Source organism: Halichoeres trimaculatus, unplaced genomic scaffold (assembly GCF_033239565.1).
Source record: "Halichoeres trimaculatus isolate MK-OKI-2021-1 unplaced genomic scaffold, fHalTri1.1 fHalTri1_scaffold_3, whole genome shotgun sequence".
In the NCBI taxonomy this organism is placed as follows: domain Eukaryota; kingdom Metazoa; phylum Chordata; class Actinopteri; order Labriformes; family Labridae; genus Halichoeres; species Halichoeres trimaculatus.
This window is the reverse complement of record NW_027437181.1, coordinates 11568406-11587001: the sequence shown is the minus strand read 5'-3', so window position 1 is coordinate 11587001 and position 18596 is coordinate 11568406. Positions and strand designations below refer to the sequence as shown.

Here is an 18596-nt window from a genome sequence, read left to right as displayed (position 1 = left end):
TTTGGCAACAAGTGGACTGAAAATGATACTGGGTTTTAGATCCAAAAAGAAACTTAACAGACATTGAGTAGTGCTCCATGAAGATGTAACCACAGCACTTTAACCTTCTAAGAACTAATAGTGCAGACCAAAGAGCTACAGGAATAACAAATTACAAACAAGGATCTTAACCAAAAATTTCTTCAACCAATCAATGTTTGGCCTGTAAGACAGCAGTTATTTCAACGACTGGAGGACTATAAATGGTCACATCAGTTTGTTTGACTGTTAGTTTCAGGGTCTGTCAAAGCTATTCATCCTGGGGGGCGATGAAACCTGACTGCCCACTTTGGTTTGAATTAATGTTACTATTAACCCTTTAAACATTAAAGCTAGTAAACAAAGCCATGAAACAGTGACAGAGACATGCAACTTCATCATAATGTGCAAGTAATCAAAAATGCTTCATCTGTTTTAGGTGGGTGGATGCCTCAAAGGGGAAAAAAGGAAAGTTCTTTTTTGTGTGGGTGGAAATGTGGCTGTGTGATAGAAAAAGTGTATTACCTAGGGGATCCCAGTCACTTCTTTGTTGATAAATGTGCCAGAGAGCTGCATCAGTATAGCTACACCATAAACTGCTGCAAGCAGGATCTAGTCAAAGATGCTCTGACCCAAACAGAAATGTTAGTTTAAGTGTATACTCCATTCTACTGTAACTGGAGAAAGTCTTACAAAACTGTACTGCAGTGGACTAATCAGCTGTTCAGGTCTGAGGGTTTCAAAAGAGAGAAAAACAAATCCAAACTTACAAGATAAATTGTTCTGACAGAATAAAATATAAAACAACAAAAAGGAAGTGAACTTGAAAAAAATCTGTTTTATCAGAAATAAATCATCTAAGAAATCAAAAGTGGGCTGCTCCCATGTTCCATTTTTAGCCTTCTTATAATTCAAACCACTCTAAGTCCCTGTCACTATTCACTCTTTCACACATAATTCACATACTCATTTCAGAAGCTTGGATGCAAAGCACCAGTCTGCTCACTGGGGTTTAACTTAATTACACTCACATGCCAGCTGAGAGCTCAGTGTCTTGTACAAGGACACTTGGACATGTGGGCAGCAGAAACCTGTGATCATAATTCTGTTCTCCCAATCATGGGACACCCCACTCTGCATCAAAGCTACAGTCACCCAGTTCACACCTCATGTGAATCTTTGTAAAATGCGACTTGTTCAACAGCTATGAAAAAAACTGTACCTCGCTGTGAAAGATTTATCTTAACCTCTTGAAACAGCGGATATCTTTTCCTTATGGCTATATGTTTTAAATTAGTGAATAAGCGGTATCTATGTAAACTGACCACTGCTGTAACTCAGATTCAAAGTGCTTATTTTAGAATCTCTCCTCCTTCAAAGCTGCTGCAGCAGAGCCGGTGTTTGAACAAGCTTGTTTTTTTTTTTTTCCTGATACATGAACAGATATGGAGAGTAGTTAAGACTGTGATCCCTAACAGCTGTTCCTGCATTAGATGGGATCAGAGTATTCCCCAAACAGTGAAGCACAACACTGGTTCACATTCTCTGACAAGGCCGATAACACTGCTCCTGGTGTGCTGCATTTCCAGACATTATAATGTACCTATCTACAGAGAGATGCTTTTTATAAAAATGAATAAATATGATAAGTAAAATTTGGCTGCTTAGTCTTTACAATAGATCATAACTTTGTATTTTGTCACCAGGATACAATCCTGCCTCCCACCCTCAGTGTACAGAACCATGTTATAGTACTACATCTGTCAATGCTCTGAGTAGAAGTTAATATCAGGGTCGACTTGGTATTTAATTAAATACACTAGGGTTGTATTCAGAAGACATCCCTGCCAGCAATAACAGTTATTTAAGATGACAAACAGGCATTAGAAACCTGCAGCATGCACCGCAAACACAGCAGAGGCAGCAACGACAACCTGATCTGAGACCATGTGTCACCTTTTACTGCACTAACAGTTAGTGTGTCAGCAGGACCCAGGAAGGGAGGCTTCAAAGACCGTGAGTTAGTGAGTGTGTGTGTGTGTGTGTGTGTGTGTGTGTGTGTGTGTGTGTGTGTGTGTGTGTGTGTGTGTGTGTGTGTGTGTGTGTGTGTGTGTGTGTGTGTGTACACGTGTGTGTGTGTGTTTACGTGTGTGTGTGTGTGTGTGTGTGTGTGTCTGACAGTGAATTCAAGGGTGCTATGTGAAGAGAGTACAGTAAACCCTGCTGTAACAAACAGCTTCACTATTCCTCTTTTTTCACTACCTTAAATGGTAAGTAAAGGCTTCAATTTTTTTTTAACCTGCTGCTCTAGGGAGAAAACGTACATAACTGATCTATTCATGACATTTACTATGAAAAAAAAGGAAGAAAATGATCTTAGCACATGGAGCATCAAATGTTCAGTGATATCTGGTTTTGCATTATCAAGTTTGGACATTTCATAAACAAAATTTACCATCCAGCTTCATATTTGGATGAAGATGAAGAAGGCTTGGTAGAAATAAGATATTCGCTAGAGAACAGTAATCCATAAAAAAATAAGTATTCTTTCTGATTTTAAAGAAGTGAAGAACGTCATACATTACATTTGTGGCATAAAAGCTGTTTTAAAAAATAAAAAAATAAAAAAAATCCTTTGATATTAAAGCTGCACAATTGTGCTATTATAGTTGTTTATTAGCATATAGTCTGTGTGCAGAGTGTATGTATTTTTATTCTGGTTATTTTTAGTGTCAGCTAATGTTGTGAGGCTCCATCCCCAGAGATCTCCAATTATCATGGAATTTAGAAAGCAAAAGCTAAACCCAAACAGTCTAAAACAGAGCTAAGAATAGGCTGGCCTTAGACATAATCCATTCTCCCAGCATAAATGCAGTCACATCATTACAAGACAGGGTAAAGAGCAAACACACACAGACAGAGGCTATTCTCTCTCTGCAGGAATGCTTTCAGAGTATTGAGAGTAGACGCTGTGTGTAGGCAGATGTCTCTGCAATAATAGTGGAAAGTTTCATAAATTCTGAATCTAGCCTTGTATGCTAACATGCCAAGAGGTTGTTGAGATAACTCTCATGGTAATATACCTTCCCTGGACAATAGGGGTTGAAAATTAGGTGTTGAAAAACTACCCAGATTCCCTGTGAAACGACCAAAATTTTGTACTAGCTGCAAAAAGTTGTAATGGTTCCTTAAATCATCAACGCATTCACTGTTGACCAACTTTTTCTGGAGTAATAACCAGTCCAATGATACAGTAACTGAGGAATATCCAACATAGTTCACTCTTTAAACTTTACACTGAGCAGTAATTGCAACCCGCAGAGGATGAGACCAATGTGAGGTTATATTGAGTGAAGCAAACAGATACACAGTGAGGCTCTGACGTCTGGAACCAGAGCTTAGTCTGAATTCAGAGTTAGAACGGGATTTGAGTCTATGGTTAGCTTGCATGTTTGCGTGTTACACTGCAATCATCGGATCCCTCAGTTTCTCAACTGAGTAGAACAACATCCAGCAAAGCACTCAACTAAAGGAATCAAATTAAAAGAGTTGTAAGGCCTTTAGCCATGACCTCCACTTGTCAAAACAGCAAATAACTCAGACAGTAAAAGAGAGAAAGAGCGATATAAACAGAGTAGGGAGGCAGACTGGTGGGAGTGAAGGCAAACAGTCATTGACAATTAAGGAGGCTCACTCACGCATGTTTAGTGTGCCTGCCTTACGGCCACTGCACTTCCTATGCTACTGTAAACTCCACACAGTCCTGGGCCTTTGATCCTTGAACAGCAGCAGGCACCCTTTTAGGCTGTAAAACCAAAATACCTGCACCCTAGACTACACATATACCTGTATGCACGCACAGAGATGAGCACACACTAATACACAAACACACATTTTATGAGGTTATTCGTGATTATGGTATACAGGGTGCTCAACATGTCAACCGAGGACAAACATAAAGCCATCATGGACTTCTAGAGAAGGGATAAATTATCCTACTGCTCTTGTAATGCTTTATTTTACATTTTTAATTCTATTACACTTAATAATCTTACCCCAAGCAGTAATTTGACTGCAAAAACTTGATATAATAATAAAAGCTGCTGTGGTTAAACCCCAAATCTTGGGCATAAATTGAGTCTTGAGTCCTCAGTGTTCCAGTCTGAGTTAAGTTTAAGTCATCAGAGAAGAATCAGTCTACTCCTCATTACCTGAGGATTTACAAAAAAAGACAGCTGTTTCACTCCAAACTCAACTGGGGTAGGTGTCTAATAAACTTCAGAATACCTGCAGCCCCGCTGGCTTTCAGTCAGACTTTTAACTAACCAAACAACTTGGACGGTCACAGTTTTGCCATGAATTCTTTCAGACTAAAACACAGGATTTCTGACACCCTTCTAGTTACTCTGTCAGGAAGTGAATAACACAGCATGGGAACACACACAACGTCAAACCAGCCCTCGCTCGTAACTGAATAAATCAATGTCCAGGCCTACAACTTCCTTGCTGTTATGTTAGGTCAACGATGCAGTTATAAACCTGTGAACTTGGAGCTCGAACAGCAGAGCTGTCAAAGATGTGCCACAGACTGCATGCTTTTTGACCTTTCCAATACGCAACAAAGGTCACTGGTTGGACCACTACTTATCTCATAATGAAAAAAAAAAAATCAACTCCTCCAGAACTTAAAATTTAGTTCCCTAAAACTGTTAGCATATGGGTGTCTGACATTACTGGGAGTGAGACTTCCTAAGAGGAAACTGGCTGTAATAATGAGACGTGCAGATGATTAATGAAAATGAGGTAATGAAGAGGCAGAGCCTTTCATCCATCATCAGTGTTTACAAAAAGTCAGTGGCAACAGGCTGGAGAAATAATCACTAATGGCTTTTTTGTTAGCCATGTCAGTCTGCTCATGACAGATCCTGAGGTGTTCCCAATATTATCACATTTCAACCAGACACTGCACCCAGTTGGACATTATGATGAAATCCCTCATCTCAGCTGGTGCTTAACAAATGAGTAAGGCAGTCTAACTTGTGAAGAGGACCAAAAGAGGCATGAGTTCTCCAAATGCTGTGTGTTTTTGACCAATCAGTTTTTTTTTTTGCGCCGATAGTCCCTTCATAAAGTCCCTTTAATTTCAATAAGGTACAAAACTCTTAATCCTATGAAAGTAAATAAAAGTCTCTGGGACCTCTATTGACCTTTGCCCCTGAAGGTGAAATTCTCGTTGAAATTCTGAAATAAGTATTTAGCAGTCCTTTGTTCTAACTCCAATAGCTCCAGGTTCCCCCCTACAAAAATAGAGCCACAATAAGTTATAGTCATCCATGACCTGGCATGGCATTAATCCCAACAAAGAACCCTGCAGGAGCCTAAATGGCAATTCTGCAGGGTTCTGGGCCTGAACAGAGGCCATGAGCCCAACCACTGAGGTCCTGTCTGCAAGAGTCCCTTACTGGCCTGTCTAAAAGAGGGGGGCCCCCATTTCCCAAACCAGGCAGAAGTCATTAGTTTCTGTTGAGGCCACTTGATAGGGGGTTTTGGAATCGTCTGGCCCCTTTTCTTGGCAGTAAATTTGCCTTAAGAGACAATTCCAGGTGCTACCTGCCCCCAAAAAACAGTTCCTAGGGTCACGCAAAGCTCTTGTAAAGAGAAGTTGTCAATTTACGCACAATGGTTCTGGGAATGTCACAAAAGATGCAGTCCACCTATCCAGAGAAGTTTCTTCATTCAGTAATTAGAGTTCTGTACATAAATTATGTTCTTGAGTTTTTATATTATTGTTTTAACAAAAAAATATAGGTTTTCGTGTTCATTTAATTGAATGACTTGTTTTCAGAGTACTGGAGTTGTCTGAAGTGATGTTTTGTTCAGTCTAAAGTGATAGACGGGACAGATGAACAGGCCACTGTGACACCTAATAGATCAGGTCTTTACGACCCCCAGTTTAGAGATGAGAAGAGGACCTGTTGCGACCGAAAGCCTCACTCTCAGGCCTGCAGCTCTCTGACCTCCCCAGGGGAGCTCGTTATTAGGGCCCATATAAACTTTTGAAGTGGTGAGTCCAAAGAAAGGCCAAGTATGTAAGGCAATAAATTGTGACGTTAAATACAAACACGGAAAGTGAAAGAGTGCATGACCCGTGACACAGAGAAGACTGCTTCTGAGAAGTTTTGTCCTCTGTTTTTCTGCTCTGCGATGGATACCTGTCACCATGACTTATTTCTTCCTACAGTTACACACGAATATAGTGAGGAGCAGAGGGCTGCTTTGAAGTGCTTTTCTTTAAGTCAATCAATCCCTACAAATGATTTAGTGCAACTAACTAAAAGCCCTAATTAATTGTGACATTTCAAATGATAGGGCAGGAATTCTTTCAAGCTTTCTCATGAGTCACAGTCAGATCTGTAACAAGCATAGCAAATCTGTTTAAGTGCACTTTTTTTTCTGGAAAAGGCAGAGAAGTTGTAGTAACTTCTTCAAAGTTAAGTGTGCATGCAAATGTTCTTCAAGTATTTGGGAGTGCATACCATTGGGAGCCTTCTGTTTTAAGAGTTTATAGCTCCCTCTCATGTCTGGTGGGTGAGTGACAGCAAGAGGCAGGCAGAGGGTGTTTCTCCATTGCATCTCGGCCAGGGACAGCTGACTGGTTGGGATCTAATTGCTCTCAAGTGAGGTCAGCAGGAGGCATTTATCTAAGCAGAGTGCACAGCGACAGTGGAAGATGCACAGAGTCAGCCTGCCAGAATCAGGGAGACATCCATGGGAACTGACAAAAGCTCCAAGCTTACTAAGACTGTCTGTATTACTGGATTTTAGAGCCAAGACTTTTCGAATTAAAACTCAGGCTGAAAGGGAATACACCAATGAAAACTTCTGTCATCACTCAGAGCGCATGTAAGTATTTAATCTGTTTCTTTGAACAAGAGAGCTGTGTCATCTGTTCAATATCTGGTAAATTCTGCGTGTGGATATTTAAACATCAGTCTATAAACTGGTGAAAGATAGTAATTTACCTGGCCCATGACATGGAGACATATCCCTGTCTACATTTATCAGAGAAATTTTGTTTTTGAATGGGAGACCAACAACATTAATTTTGTGTTTAATTCTTTATTTTTGCCCGATACATTGACAAAATTTGTTTTAGTTGATTCACTCCTGTTTGTATATAAATAAATTTACTGCATCAACTGGAGTCAAACAGCTCTACTTATTTCAACAGATATTCTGCCTAATATTTCCTGAACTGGATTATGCCTTCACGGTCAACCTATGATCTCAAGAGGATGGTGCAGTCAGCACCCAACATCACAGAGGATTAAGAGAGACTTCATCTAATAATACCAACACCTGTCTTCTTAACACCAATCTCAAGCCTCAGCCAACTTCAACCAAACCAAAGTCTTCTCCTCAAGCGCCTAATATCCACATCTCACCAGGACCTTTGCAGCAGGAACAGGAAGCTGGAGGTTACAGGTCACAAGTCAGGGGTCAGGGGTTCGCTGGGCTGAGGGGCAGCACACAGATCTCTATTCCACATTTCAGTATGTTGTTCATTGATCCCCACTGCATTTTACTATAATGCGCAAATGGATGCTGACATGGAACCTTCAAAATCTATTCTCGGGACTGTACCTGCATGCAATCTTCCTGTTTGGCAGTGTGTGTGTGGTCTACAGTGACTGCACTCCAGAGCAACTTGCTGCCATTATGAACTGCTCCAGACACGAGCGCCACACCAGGAACTATGACTACATGGAGGGAGGGGATGTGCGCATTCGACAGCTGTTCAGTCGCACGCAATGGTTCCTCACAATTGATGACTTTGGCAACATCAATGGGACTCAAGACCCAACCAACTGCCACAGTAAGGGTGACTCTTTTTTTCTAACAGCACGATCAACATCTGCATGTGTCCCAATGGCAAACACCATATGTCTATCAGGAAACATGATTTTGAAAGTAGATGAGAATTTATGAAGCAATACTAAAGTGTTACAGGGTTTGGATATTTCCTCTGAGCTGGTGACAAACCCTTGATTCGTCAAGGTGACAGAAGCACGTGGATGGTGTCATTGTACAACTGCTTTCCACAGTGTAATCACAGCGCTAATGGGTCATGTGCTTCTGTCAGAGCGAGCTAAGTGACAGCATTAAAGTGAAGCAGGTGGAGGCTTTGGCTTGTTAACTAAAACACCATCCAAACACAGACAGTAATACAGTAATCTGCAGCTAAATGGAGACCAACTGGTGCCAGGTCTCTGTGACCACTGACTCTGACTCTGGCACAGACCTACATCATTCTGACCTGGTTTACAATCTCTAACAGTTTGTGTCAGAGTGAAAACAAGGGACCAAAAATTTGGAAATAGTTTGTTATTGACCTTCTGGTGAACCGACAGCAATGGCATCTCACGCAGACCAGGCCACAATATTGTGCAGTCCAAAACCAGTGTTTCATAATAACTAAGGCAATTTTTTCAGGACGGAAACTTTTAACTGGGTTACTTGTTAGTTTTGCTTCTTCGCAGCCAGTATTTTTTTCAGACTCATGTTTAGAGGACATCACTGGAACCCTCTGACATGGTGAGGATGTTTTGAGTAGTTATCATTTCCTCCTATCAGACAGTGTGGTTGTGGTTTGGAATGTTAGCTTAACAGGGAAATGCCTCAAACTTGATGGAAAAGATGCTTGTGCAATCATTGGCAACCAAAGACAGAAAGGTTCACAGGAGTGTAGCTATTAAGCCTTCGAACAAACTGACTTAGTGCAGATACTACGTGTATAAATTCAGTAGGTGAAGAGAACAAAAAGTCCTGAAAAGAATGTTTGTTTTTGTTGTTTTTCTCCACAAAGAGAGCAAAACAGAAGAAACCAAAATGAGAAACTCTGAGCTGAATTATTTTTGGCTTCCACATTCCTTGTGCCTCTGAAACAAAAATATAGGCTCACTTCCCAGCACATTTCAGTCTTTCATCCAACATTTCATCTCTTACTTTATAACATTTCAAAGTATGGCTTGGATCAAAACTCTAAAATATAACATAATGATATTTGGCATCAAGAAAAAAAGAGCAATGCATCTAAATTAAACACTTAGATGTGGTACATTTCTGAACATGTAAACAAATCCTCAAAGCAAACGGATCCATAACAGGTTTAGGATAACAGATTGATTAGCTTCTAGCTAAATAGTAAATTGTAATTGCTTACATGTGTCGGTTTGTGTGGCAGACCATGGCATAGCGTCATTTAAGCTAAACCAAAATTTGATAATGATATCAATTTAAAACTGTGTTGAGCCACTTGAAAGAGCAAATAAACAACTTGTGAGTGGTTTGTCAACAAATTAGAAACCAAAGCATGACATCTGAAAAACAGGAATCAGAAAAAAACGTGAAATCTGACACATTAGGATACAAGCGGGCAGCTTCTGTGTCTAATGGCTTGGATTTTTTTTCATTGTTTTTCCTTTTTGACAAGTAGCTAACCCAAAACCTCTTTGTTACATGAGCTCTTTTTTATTAAATTACAAGCCTTCATATTTTTTGTGTGTGTTTATATCCATTTTTTATGCATGTTTACACGTTATTCTGAGTGTTGTCTCTTCTGTTCCATTCTACTGACCAAAGTTACATAAACTAAAGTAACACTGAATAATTTTTCAGCCTACCCGGTCTCTCTAACCACAATATGATAGATCTTGAGTCAGATTCAGTCACATACTAGTATGTTTTTTTTTACCTATTGTATTTTATAACTGCAATTAAACCCACTGTGAATTGACAAATAGATAATTCAGTTTCTCAAAATTGTATTTGTATGGCTGTGTGTTTGGTTGTTTTCGTAAAAAGAAGATGACTTTATGGTGAAAGTGTAAGAGAGGCATTATCTATCTCGAATTCTACTCGTGATTATTCTCTATTCCTAAAAGGCTGTCTGAAACATCCTTTCCAACAAAAATAAACACCAGATTCAGAATCAAAAAGCAGGACTGGGGATTACCCACAGAAAGTTTACTTAGCTCTGGGCTGGATCAGTGAGTGACAACAAATCTGTTCAAGCTGAGGCTAGTCTCAGAGGCGATCCCCATCACAGCCAAATGTTTACAACATATGTGTGTATGCGTGTTTGTGTGTGTGCGTGTTTGTGAAATAAGCAGCTGCTAACATCTATAAAACACAAAAATAAATGTGATAAACTTAAGGCAACGATTAGTGAACATGCAACTACAGGTGCCACAGAGGTGTTTGAGTGAATAGTCCAAATAACTTCCAGTGTAAAGAGTTTGCTAATCATGTCTTACTATAAGAGTATACATTCAGTATTTGACATCACCTCCCCCTCAGAGTCATGATAAATAATCTAAAACAAAGGAATAAAAAGCAGGGGTAGTGCACAGTCAAAGGGCAGAACAAAATTAAGTTAAATATCAAGTGCAGGCAGAGCACAAACAACATTCCAAGATTGGGAGACTGCCATCTGTTTGTAATCAAATACTAAAAGTATCGCACGCTCAATGTCAGTCTGAAGAGCTTTAATAGAGTTCCCCTCTGCCAGTCAAATGTTATAATTTCTGCATTATGCAAAAATGAAAGAAAAGGCTTTTGTAAAACCTCAGAATTTATGATCTTTACCATTGCATGTCCAGGAAATGAATGTTGTTCTGTTAACCTTAGTTTTATGGTTCCATGATGTTGAATTTTCTCTCAGTGTTACTAATTTTTTGTCTGTTAAAGCAAATTAATACTGTAAAGCTGTCTGTAGCTTTTTCTCAGATCAGTGAAAATTTTCTATTCATTTTTAGCCAGAAGAGCTTCACCTGCTTACAATCAGAGATCTGCAATTCTAATCGATTACTTTATAGTTCTGCAAGAAAAATTACAAGCACCATTAGACTCTGATGCTGTTATGACAATGTGAATATTCTTAGTAAGATATTTTATGTTCATTTATAAATTTTGCAGTAAAAATGATTAGCCTTTTTATGCTTGAGGGTACAACTTATTACAGTACTTTAAAAAGGGACTGGGCAAAAAAAAGTTACTAATAAAAAAAAAGTGTTCTTAGCCTCCCACAGATTTGAAGAGCAGGCCTAAAATGTAGCGTGCAAAGCCCATGCAAGGAGGTAGTTTTCTCAATCCCAAGAGAGAGAGGCCTAATCTGTCTCCCACATGTGCTATGGCATAGGTTGTGGTTTCTGTAATGGCCACCCAGGCCAGTTAACAAGGCTTAAATAAAGCCAGAGAGACCGCAAACTGATTAACCACAGGAACTTCCATGCCATTTGTTAATGAAGATGAATGTTGAGAGCAGTGCAGAGCTGGAATGAAGACTGGATGTCAGTTGAGTGCAGTTTGTCCTGTAATATGTCTTACCTATCTGTCTGATTGTCTGGCAGGTATCCTGGAGATCAGGACTGTGTCTGAGGGAGGCATCCTGGCTATCAAAGGCGTAAAGAGTCAGTATTATATCTCCATGAGCAAGGCTGGACAGCTGCAAGGCAAGGTAATATTTGTTTCTCATTGAGAACAGTCATGAAATGTTTTTAGCTTGAGCACTCAAGCAGAAAAAAAAACATTTTCAAGCACCCTAATTGAATAACAAGGACAAAAGAAACTCTTAATAAAGATAAATAGAGTTGTGTTAATCTTTTGATATTTATCTTATTCTTTCCAGAGGATCTACAACGAAAACTGCAACTTCAAGGAGGTTTTCCTAGAAAACTACTTCAATGCTTACTCCTCTGCAAAGTGGACTAAAAATGGAAAAGAAATGTTCATAGCTCTTTCTCAGAAGGGAAGGCCAATGCGAGGAAAGAAGACCAGGAGGGAGCATGTAGCATCTCACTTTATCCCCATAAAGTGCAGAGAGGAGGACAGGAGGGTGGAGTGAAGAAGCAGAGGACTTATAAACTGTATATTTCAGACACATATTATATATTATTGACACATATAAACTCTTTACCAACATCACACTCCACTCCTCCTCCAGTTTCATTTCTTACCCTTTCAACTTTGTGTTGTTTTCATTTCAATACAACTAATATCAGATGGGCAGGTCAAAGTATTCCAAACATTTTCAAATGAGATGTTGAACCAAGAAAATGCTGAGATAGTTGAAATAGCTTCCATTGGTACAATAACTGTAAAACCACAAAAAGCTACCCAATGTTATTGTTATTTTGAGTATTATATTATATTCCTTTACAAAACATTTAAGTGTTTTCTTATAAAACAGTAAAATGTATTACGCACAGTCAGGACTGTATCCTCATCCAAAGATTTACACCCTGCCAAAAGAGAAGAGCTGTGATAATCAGCAGAAAGATCCAGGGGAGCGAACTGGCTCGACCAAGACGTCCTGAAGCAAGCTGGACTTGTGTTTTTAATGGTACAATTGCTCAGAGCACACAGAACAAAGGTGAGGTGGAGTACAACAGTGTGTTTGTACAACAGTAAAGCTATACCTTGTATGTGGGACAGTAAGTGTGAATGAGATGTTTACTCTGGTTAAATGCATTTTAGCTGCTCACTGATTTTTCTCTTCATTATCAAGGTGTGATACTGAAATGATAAAATATTCTGCTGCTGCTGAAAAATATCCATATTAAAATACGAAGTGAACAACTTACAACATGTGTATGAATTACAATCTCTTTCTCTATGACGTTTCATGTTCTTACAGTGAAAAAAAGGCATTTCTTTTTTACCGAGCACAATCAAGCCAATTAACAAAAGGAAAAGATCAGTTTACATCAAGATAAATTTCTCAGAGCAAACTGTGTCTACATTATAAAACTAAATTAATTGGGACTTCATATCATAGTTTGTATTACTTTAACATAAAAGATAAACCATGTTATATGACCTTTAATTTTGAAGGTCATGCATGCGTGCATTGTTTCAATAAAATGGTTACCCATGTAACCATACTTCACCAGTCAACAGCTTTAGACTGCATGATTAATTTTTTTTTCCTTATCTAGACCACAAGGGGGCCTTCAAAAACTCACATGAAATAGCATATTAAGTAAAAGTGGTTTCTGTGATTTACTGTGATTATAAAAGTTAGAGTAATGTGAGGTTGTGTTAAATAGCCTGTAAATGTCTGAGACACCATGTCATTTCTTACCTGAGGTAGATGGAGGTGACACTATTCAAAGGCCCACAAAGTCAGCTTGGTGATGCAGTCAGGGGTCAATAAATGGGTCGAACCACACAGGACTTCTGTGGAAAAGAACAAAATGTCAACAGTGAGTCAGAATCTTAATCAAACATGACGTATTTAAAAAGTTTCCAGTAAATTCTAGTGCAAAAAAAAAAAAAACAAGCAAAACAGAAACTTTAAATATTGGTAAGAAAGAACACAGACACTGAGGACAACATTGAAAAGATACAATCATTTTATATGGAAATGTACAACTAGTAAATAGATGTAAAAAAAAATAGTATCTTTATGATAGCTCAAAAACAGACAAAACAAGGCATACAAACACTTAAGGTGACCTCATATCCATGTATTGGGTATGATTTTGAAGAACTTATAGCATCTGTAAGGATATCTTTAAACTGTGTTTAAGAAAAAGGGAGAAAACCTAATATGAGTCAGTTTCCCTAAAACACTTAAACTATGTGTGAGAAAGGAGAAAGAAAACAGACCTCAAACAGGTTCCAAAGGGTACCTTAAAACAGATGCTAAAGGGTACCTTTTGACAAACAATAAACAAACGCTAACTTGTCTTTCAGTAAAAGATAGAATAGGGGCTGGTAAGACAATAATGCTTTGGACAAGCTTGAACAGTTTACCTGTTGTCCAGGGACATGGTTGTTGTCGTTACCAAATGTTAACAAGAACCGGCCAACTTATTCATTAGAGAAAACACAGACATAATTTTTTCCAAAATCCCCAAACACTTTTTCCTGCTGTTGTCTGACATTTATAAAAAAAATAAGCCAGTACTAGTTTGCAGTTATAAATGTCCCTCCTTTCATTAACATCTGCTTTACACATCAGTGTATGATGCTATTTCATATGAGACATATGAGGCTGTACAAGACGAGTTGGTAGTTCTACCACTTTTCACAATATTTCATGTATTTGTATTAATCATACGCCTTTTTCTTTTTATTCTGCATACTATGTGATTTGAATTCCAGTACGCCACAAAAAGCTCAATAAATAAAATGTTTAGAACAAACAACATATTAATTTAAATTACATCCAACATTCATGAAAGGAATACTGCAAAACTTGTTCAGCACTTAAAATCTAATCCTACCACTTCTGACAAAGGTAAAACTATGGTGAGATAAAAGAATGAGTTTTTTTTACTATGATGCTGACCTTTGTAAATATGACAGTTGGGGTTCTGCCTACATCTGGTCTTCAAATAATTTGACAAAATAACAGTCAAGAAGTCTTAAAGTTTTTGTGACACACAACTTTTTATAAAATAAATATATTTCACAATGAGCAACTAGTGTTTCAAATATAGATGTAACTGCAACCCTCAGGAGGTTTTAAGCAGTCCATTTCCCGGCTCAGCAGGTTTAATGACAAGATAATCAAATCTGTTGATGTTTCCTTAAAGGAGATTGAAGACACATTGTAAAAGAAACTGAAAACTTTTGGTGTCCATGGACAATATAAGAATGAGATGACTCAGTCCAATGAGGGAGTCTGAGATGTGGTAATACATCTTAGGGGTAGATCTATTCATTTTATGACTGTAGATAAAAATACATATTCAGGCTTAAGTGTCTTATTAACTCCCCCTAAGTTTGTATCACTAAATAGAAGTGGAGTCTCGTCAGGACAGAAAACACCGCAGACATATTGGCAGGGTGCCTCCACCATAAGCTCATACAAATAACACATATTAACATGTGTGCAGACACACGCACTAACACACAGGCAGACATAAGGTTTACCTTTTGCCTGGGTTCACATCTGGCTTGGAGAACCCCTGTCAGATAAAGACAGTCAAATTGAGAGAGCCAACCCCTGAAATACGTTTGACCCAAACAACATCTGAGCAAGGTGAAGGCTTCTGCCAAGTCACGCAAAGTTAGTCTTAGCAGATAATTTGTAACATGCTCAAAATGTAAACACATTTCAGACTCAAGGCTGTGTATTCCCAACATGACCAGGGGAGGTTGAAGCCAAAGAAAATGAGAGAAAACTGTCATCGATGTGAAGCTACAGACTTCCAAGAGAAAAGACGCAGCATAGTCACGCCAGACACATAAATTATACTTACAAGATGTTCCAGGACTCACAGGTTTTGTTTAATAAAATGCTCCTGAAAACACAAATCATCTTGGTACTTTTTTTTTCTTTTACAAAATGAGGGATTCCCATCCACTTTACTTCATCTGCTGTGCATTAGAGGTATGAAAGAGCCAAATTAAAAAAACTGGCTTCAGTCTTGCCAACAATGACACAGAGTTTCTAAGCAGTAAGAAAATATTGCCTTGTAACATCACTGAATGTAGGTAGTGTTTAAACAGCCTGTCTAAGTTGTTATTATCATGCATTATTGATTATTATATTTAGATAGGCAGTTACCGTATGGAGTCATTAATTTAATTTGGGGATCTTAAGTTTTATATCAGCTGATAGCATATCTGCCAGGGTTTCACAGCAGAGAAAATACAGTTTAACAAACAGCAGTACAAGGTCTGAGTAGTTTTATTGCTTATGTGTCTCTTCTCCTTAATTCCTTTACAAAAAATGCTACTGCGCAGTTTCAGTGACCAGTTCTCGTGAACAATGACTCCGCAACAATGATTTATTGTTTTTTAAAATGTTTAAGAGCAATAATATCACATTTGTTTTTGGGTGGAAGCATGAACACAGAACGCCATGTGCACCAGATTACAAACAGCATGTGCAAACAAGGGAAATGTCTGTAGAGAGGGGTTGAGGGAAGTCTGACACGGGCTGTAAAGAACACTGCAGGGGAACAACAACGAAAGGATGAGAAAGACAGGCAAGTGAAGATAAACAGGGAGAGAGGCTGGGGAGTCTCGTGCAAAGTGGAGAGGTGGTCTTGGGGCAGCTGGAGAAGAGGGAGGCCCCGGGGGGGAAGCAGGAGAACACGCATCTGAACTTGATACATTTTGGGGCCATAAACCTTTATTTCCACAGAGGAAATCTGTGGTTATGCAATAAGGGGAATTCTGTGTTTGAAGACCCTTCGTACGGAACCCCCTGAACATTGAATCATTGTGAAAAAGGTTGGAACCCCAAGCAGCTTACTGCTGTGTCTAGTGTCCCCTGATGCATCATAAAGTCCATGAAGAAGGTAACAGGTTAGGAAAAAAAAGATGTTTACGCTAATCATCAAAATTTAAGAGACACGAAACCACAAACTTTTCAGTCGCCTGTAGGCCACATGGACATAATGATTTTGTCCAATTGTACTTTAATCAAGTGTTAATGAAATGACCTGTTTTGGGTTTTAGAAGGGTGCAGATGGTACTCAATGAGTGCAGTGTTTTTTTTTTCAATATCTAGCATGTGAAGTAAGAACTTGAGGGAGACATCTTCAAAATCAGAACATGTTCACAACAAATGAGCCACAAATGCCTTCACATTGGGCAAAATAACAAGAGTCAAGAATCTGTCAGTCTAAATCAGTGCTCTATCTTCATAGCCTTTTAGAGGGATTACTAGCATACTTGTGCTAGGAAGTAAAATAAAAAATACATAAGCAATCAAGATGTCTGGTTTTTTTCTGAGTGACAAAATAATCCAACCTCCACTGTTACTGAGATTTTTGAGGTTACTGTTCATTTACAATAATCATCATTATCTTCAGCAGCAGCAGCCGCAGCATCTTTGTATCCACACTGTACACACTGAGGAAGCGCCATTTTTTAGAATTGTGTTGAAAATGCAAAAGGGAACTTTTCTCTCACCATGAGCCGGGTTCCTCCTATTAAATTCAATCTCGACTGCAGTGTTGACCTGAGATCCTGTCCTCCCAGGAAAGAGTTTTGGGCTTCATACCTGAGAGGCATAAAGTAACATTGTTGAAAGAGTCATACTGTCAAATATCAAAATTCAGTCATACAAAACAGCATTGTGGGGTATATATTGTTAGTTTGTGGTTGTAACTAGGGAGTACAAAGGAACACAGTGTATCGCAAAAAGTCTCTTAAAATTTTTATCTGGACCCCTGTCAACAGTAAAACAAACATTCCCTGAATGTGGTCAGACAGTTTGTTCTTCCTTCCTCTGTGTCAGACTACACGGAAAATGAGGAAATGTGAATGAATTTGAATAAGTCATGTCAGGAACAGTCAATCCATTCTTATTCTTTTAACCTTCTTTAACCATAATAACTCTGTTATGTCTAGCCATTTGACAACTTCATGCAAAACAGTACAGGGACTGAAGACAGTGAGAGAGTTCAAAGCATGGACAGGCAATCATGTCTATAGAAACTGAAGCTACACAGCTAGCAGAGCTGAACCTGTAGAGGCGATAGATGAGCTTGGCCAGTAAAGAAGACAAAAAGCAGGCCCTGGGAGCATCAACAATAAACCTGGCTTGGATGACAAGAAAGTCTCTGAAAAGTCCTCGGAGCATTCATTGGTTGGAGTTCCTCAAGGTTTAGAGCTAAGACCTTTTATCTTCACCTTATATATACTTCCACTAAAAAAGTATCATGAAGAGGGAATTCAGATTGTATGCCGTAAGGCAGACAACACTGTATTACACTGCTTAAGACAGCATCAATTTAAGGACATCTTTTTTTCACAAGTATAATATTACAAAAGTTGATACATCCTGTCTCAAAAATGATGCAGGAAAAACTTGTCCATGCATTTGTTACCTCTGTGTTTTATTATTGTCATTTTCTTTCTTCATGCAGCACACTTTGGCTGCAACTCAAGTTCTAACTAAAATAAAAAGAGAGCACCACATCTTCATTGTATGTGCTTTTCTGTTTTGGCTACAGATTAAAACTGAGCATTAAATATAGGTTCCTTCTTCTGACCCACAAGGCTTGCAATGTTGAGTCATCATCATATCCTGGATAACTCATAGTGCTCTATCGCCCCTCCAAAGCGGTAATTCTCAACTAGTGGGTCATGACTCGGGACCCTGCTATATCCCAGTGTAAAGGATGTATGAAGTTTGTTTTCATGTGCAAACAAAAGTATGACAATGTCTTCATAAGATCTGGATTATGGGTCCTGGCTTGTCATTAAAGGGTAATGGTAGGTCCTAGAGCCAGTTAAAAGCCACTTCTCTAAAGCACTACGCTCCCAGCATGCAGGTTCTGCCTGAAGTTTCTACTTGTCAAAGAGCAGTTTTTCTGTGCCACTGCAACTCGGTACATGCTTTCAAAGTGCTCTGCTTATGGTGGATTACAATAAGGCTGATGAGCCTGAGTTTGATAGGAATGAATCTTATCCTATCTCAGTGTTTGATTTTGTAAACATAACACTGAGCATAGTCTGGATCAAGTGTCTTGATATAACATTTGTTATTAATTTGTGTCCCATGAATAAAGATTGATTGATTGATTGAGTGAGTGAGTGATTAATTGATT

General features: G+C 38.7%; 1 protein-coding gene across 1 annotated transcript; it reads left to right on the top strand.

Moving 5' to 3' along the window:
* Positions 1 to 6762: 6762 nt before the first annotated feature.
* On the top strand, positions 6763 to 12486 carry fgf7 (fibroblast growth factor 7). Its single transcript, XM_074666399.1, has 4 exons — positions 6763 to 6921; positions 7250 to 7894; positions 11430 to 11536; positions 11708 to 12486. The coding sequence occupies exons 2-4, from the start codon at positions 7609 to 7611 to the stop codon at positions 11921 to 11923; spliced, it is 609 nt and encodes a 202-aa protein (XP_074522500.1). The 5' UTR covers positions 6763 to 6921; positions 7250 to 7608; the 3' UTR covers positions 11924 to 12486.
* Positions 12487 to 18596: the final 6110 nt, after the last annotated feature.

Coding starts and splice junctions, on each gene's coding strand:
- fgf7 (XM_074666399.1), top strand. CDS start 7,609: ATGCGCAAATGGATGCTGACATGGAACCTTCAAAATCTATTCTCGGGA. Junction 7,895..11,429: donor AGACCCAACCAACTGCCACA/GTAAGGGTGACT, acceptor ATTGTCTGGCAG/GTATCCTGGAGATCAGGACT. Junction 11,537..11,707: donor CTGGACAGCTGCAAGGCAAG/GTAATATTTGTT, acceptor TATTCTTTCCAG/AGGATCTACAACGAAAACTG.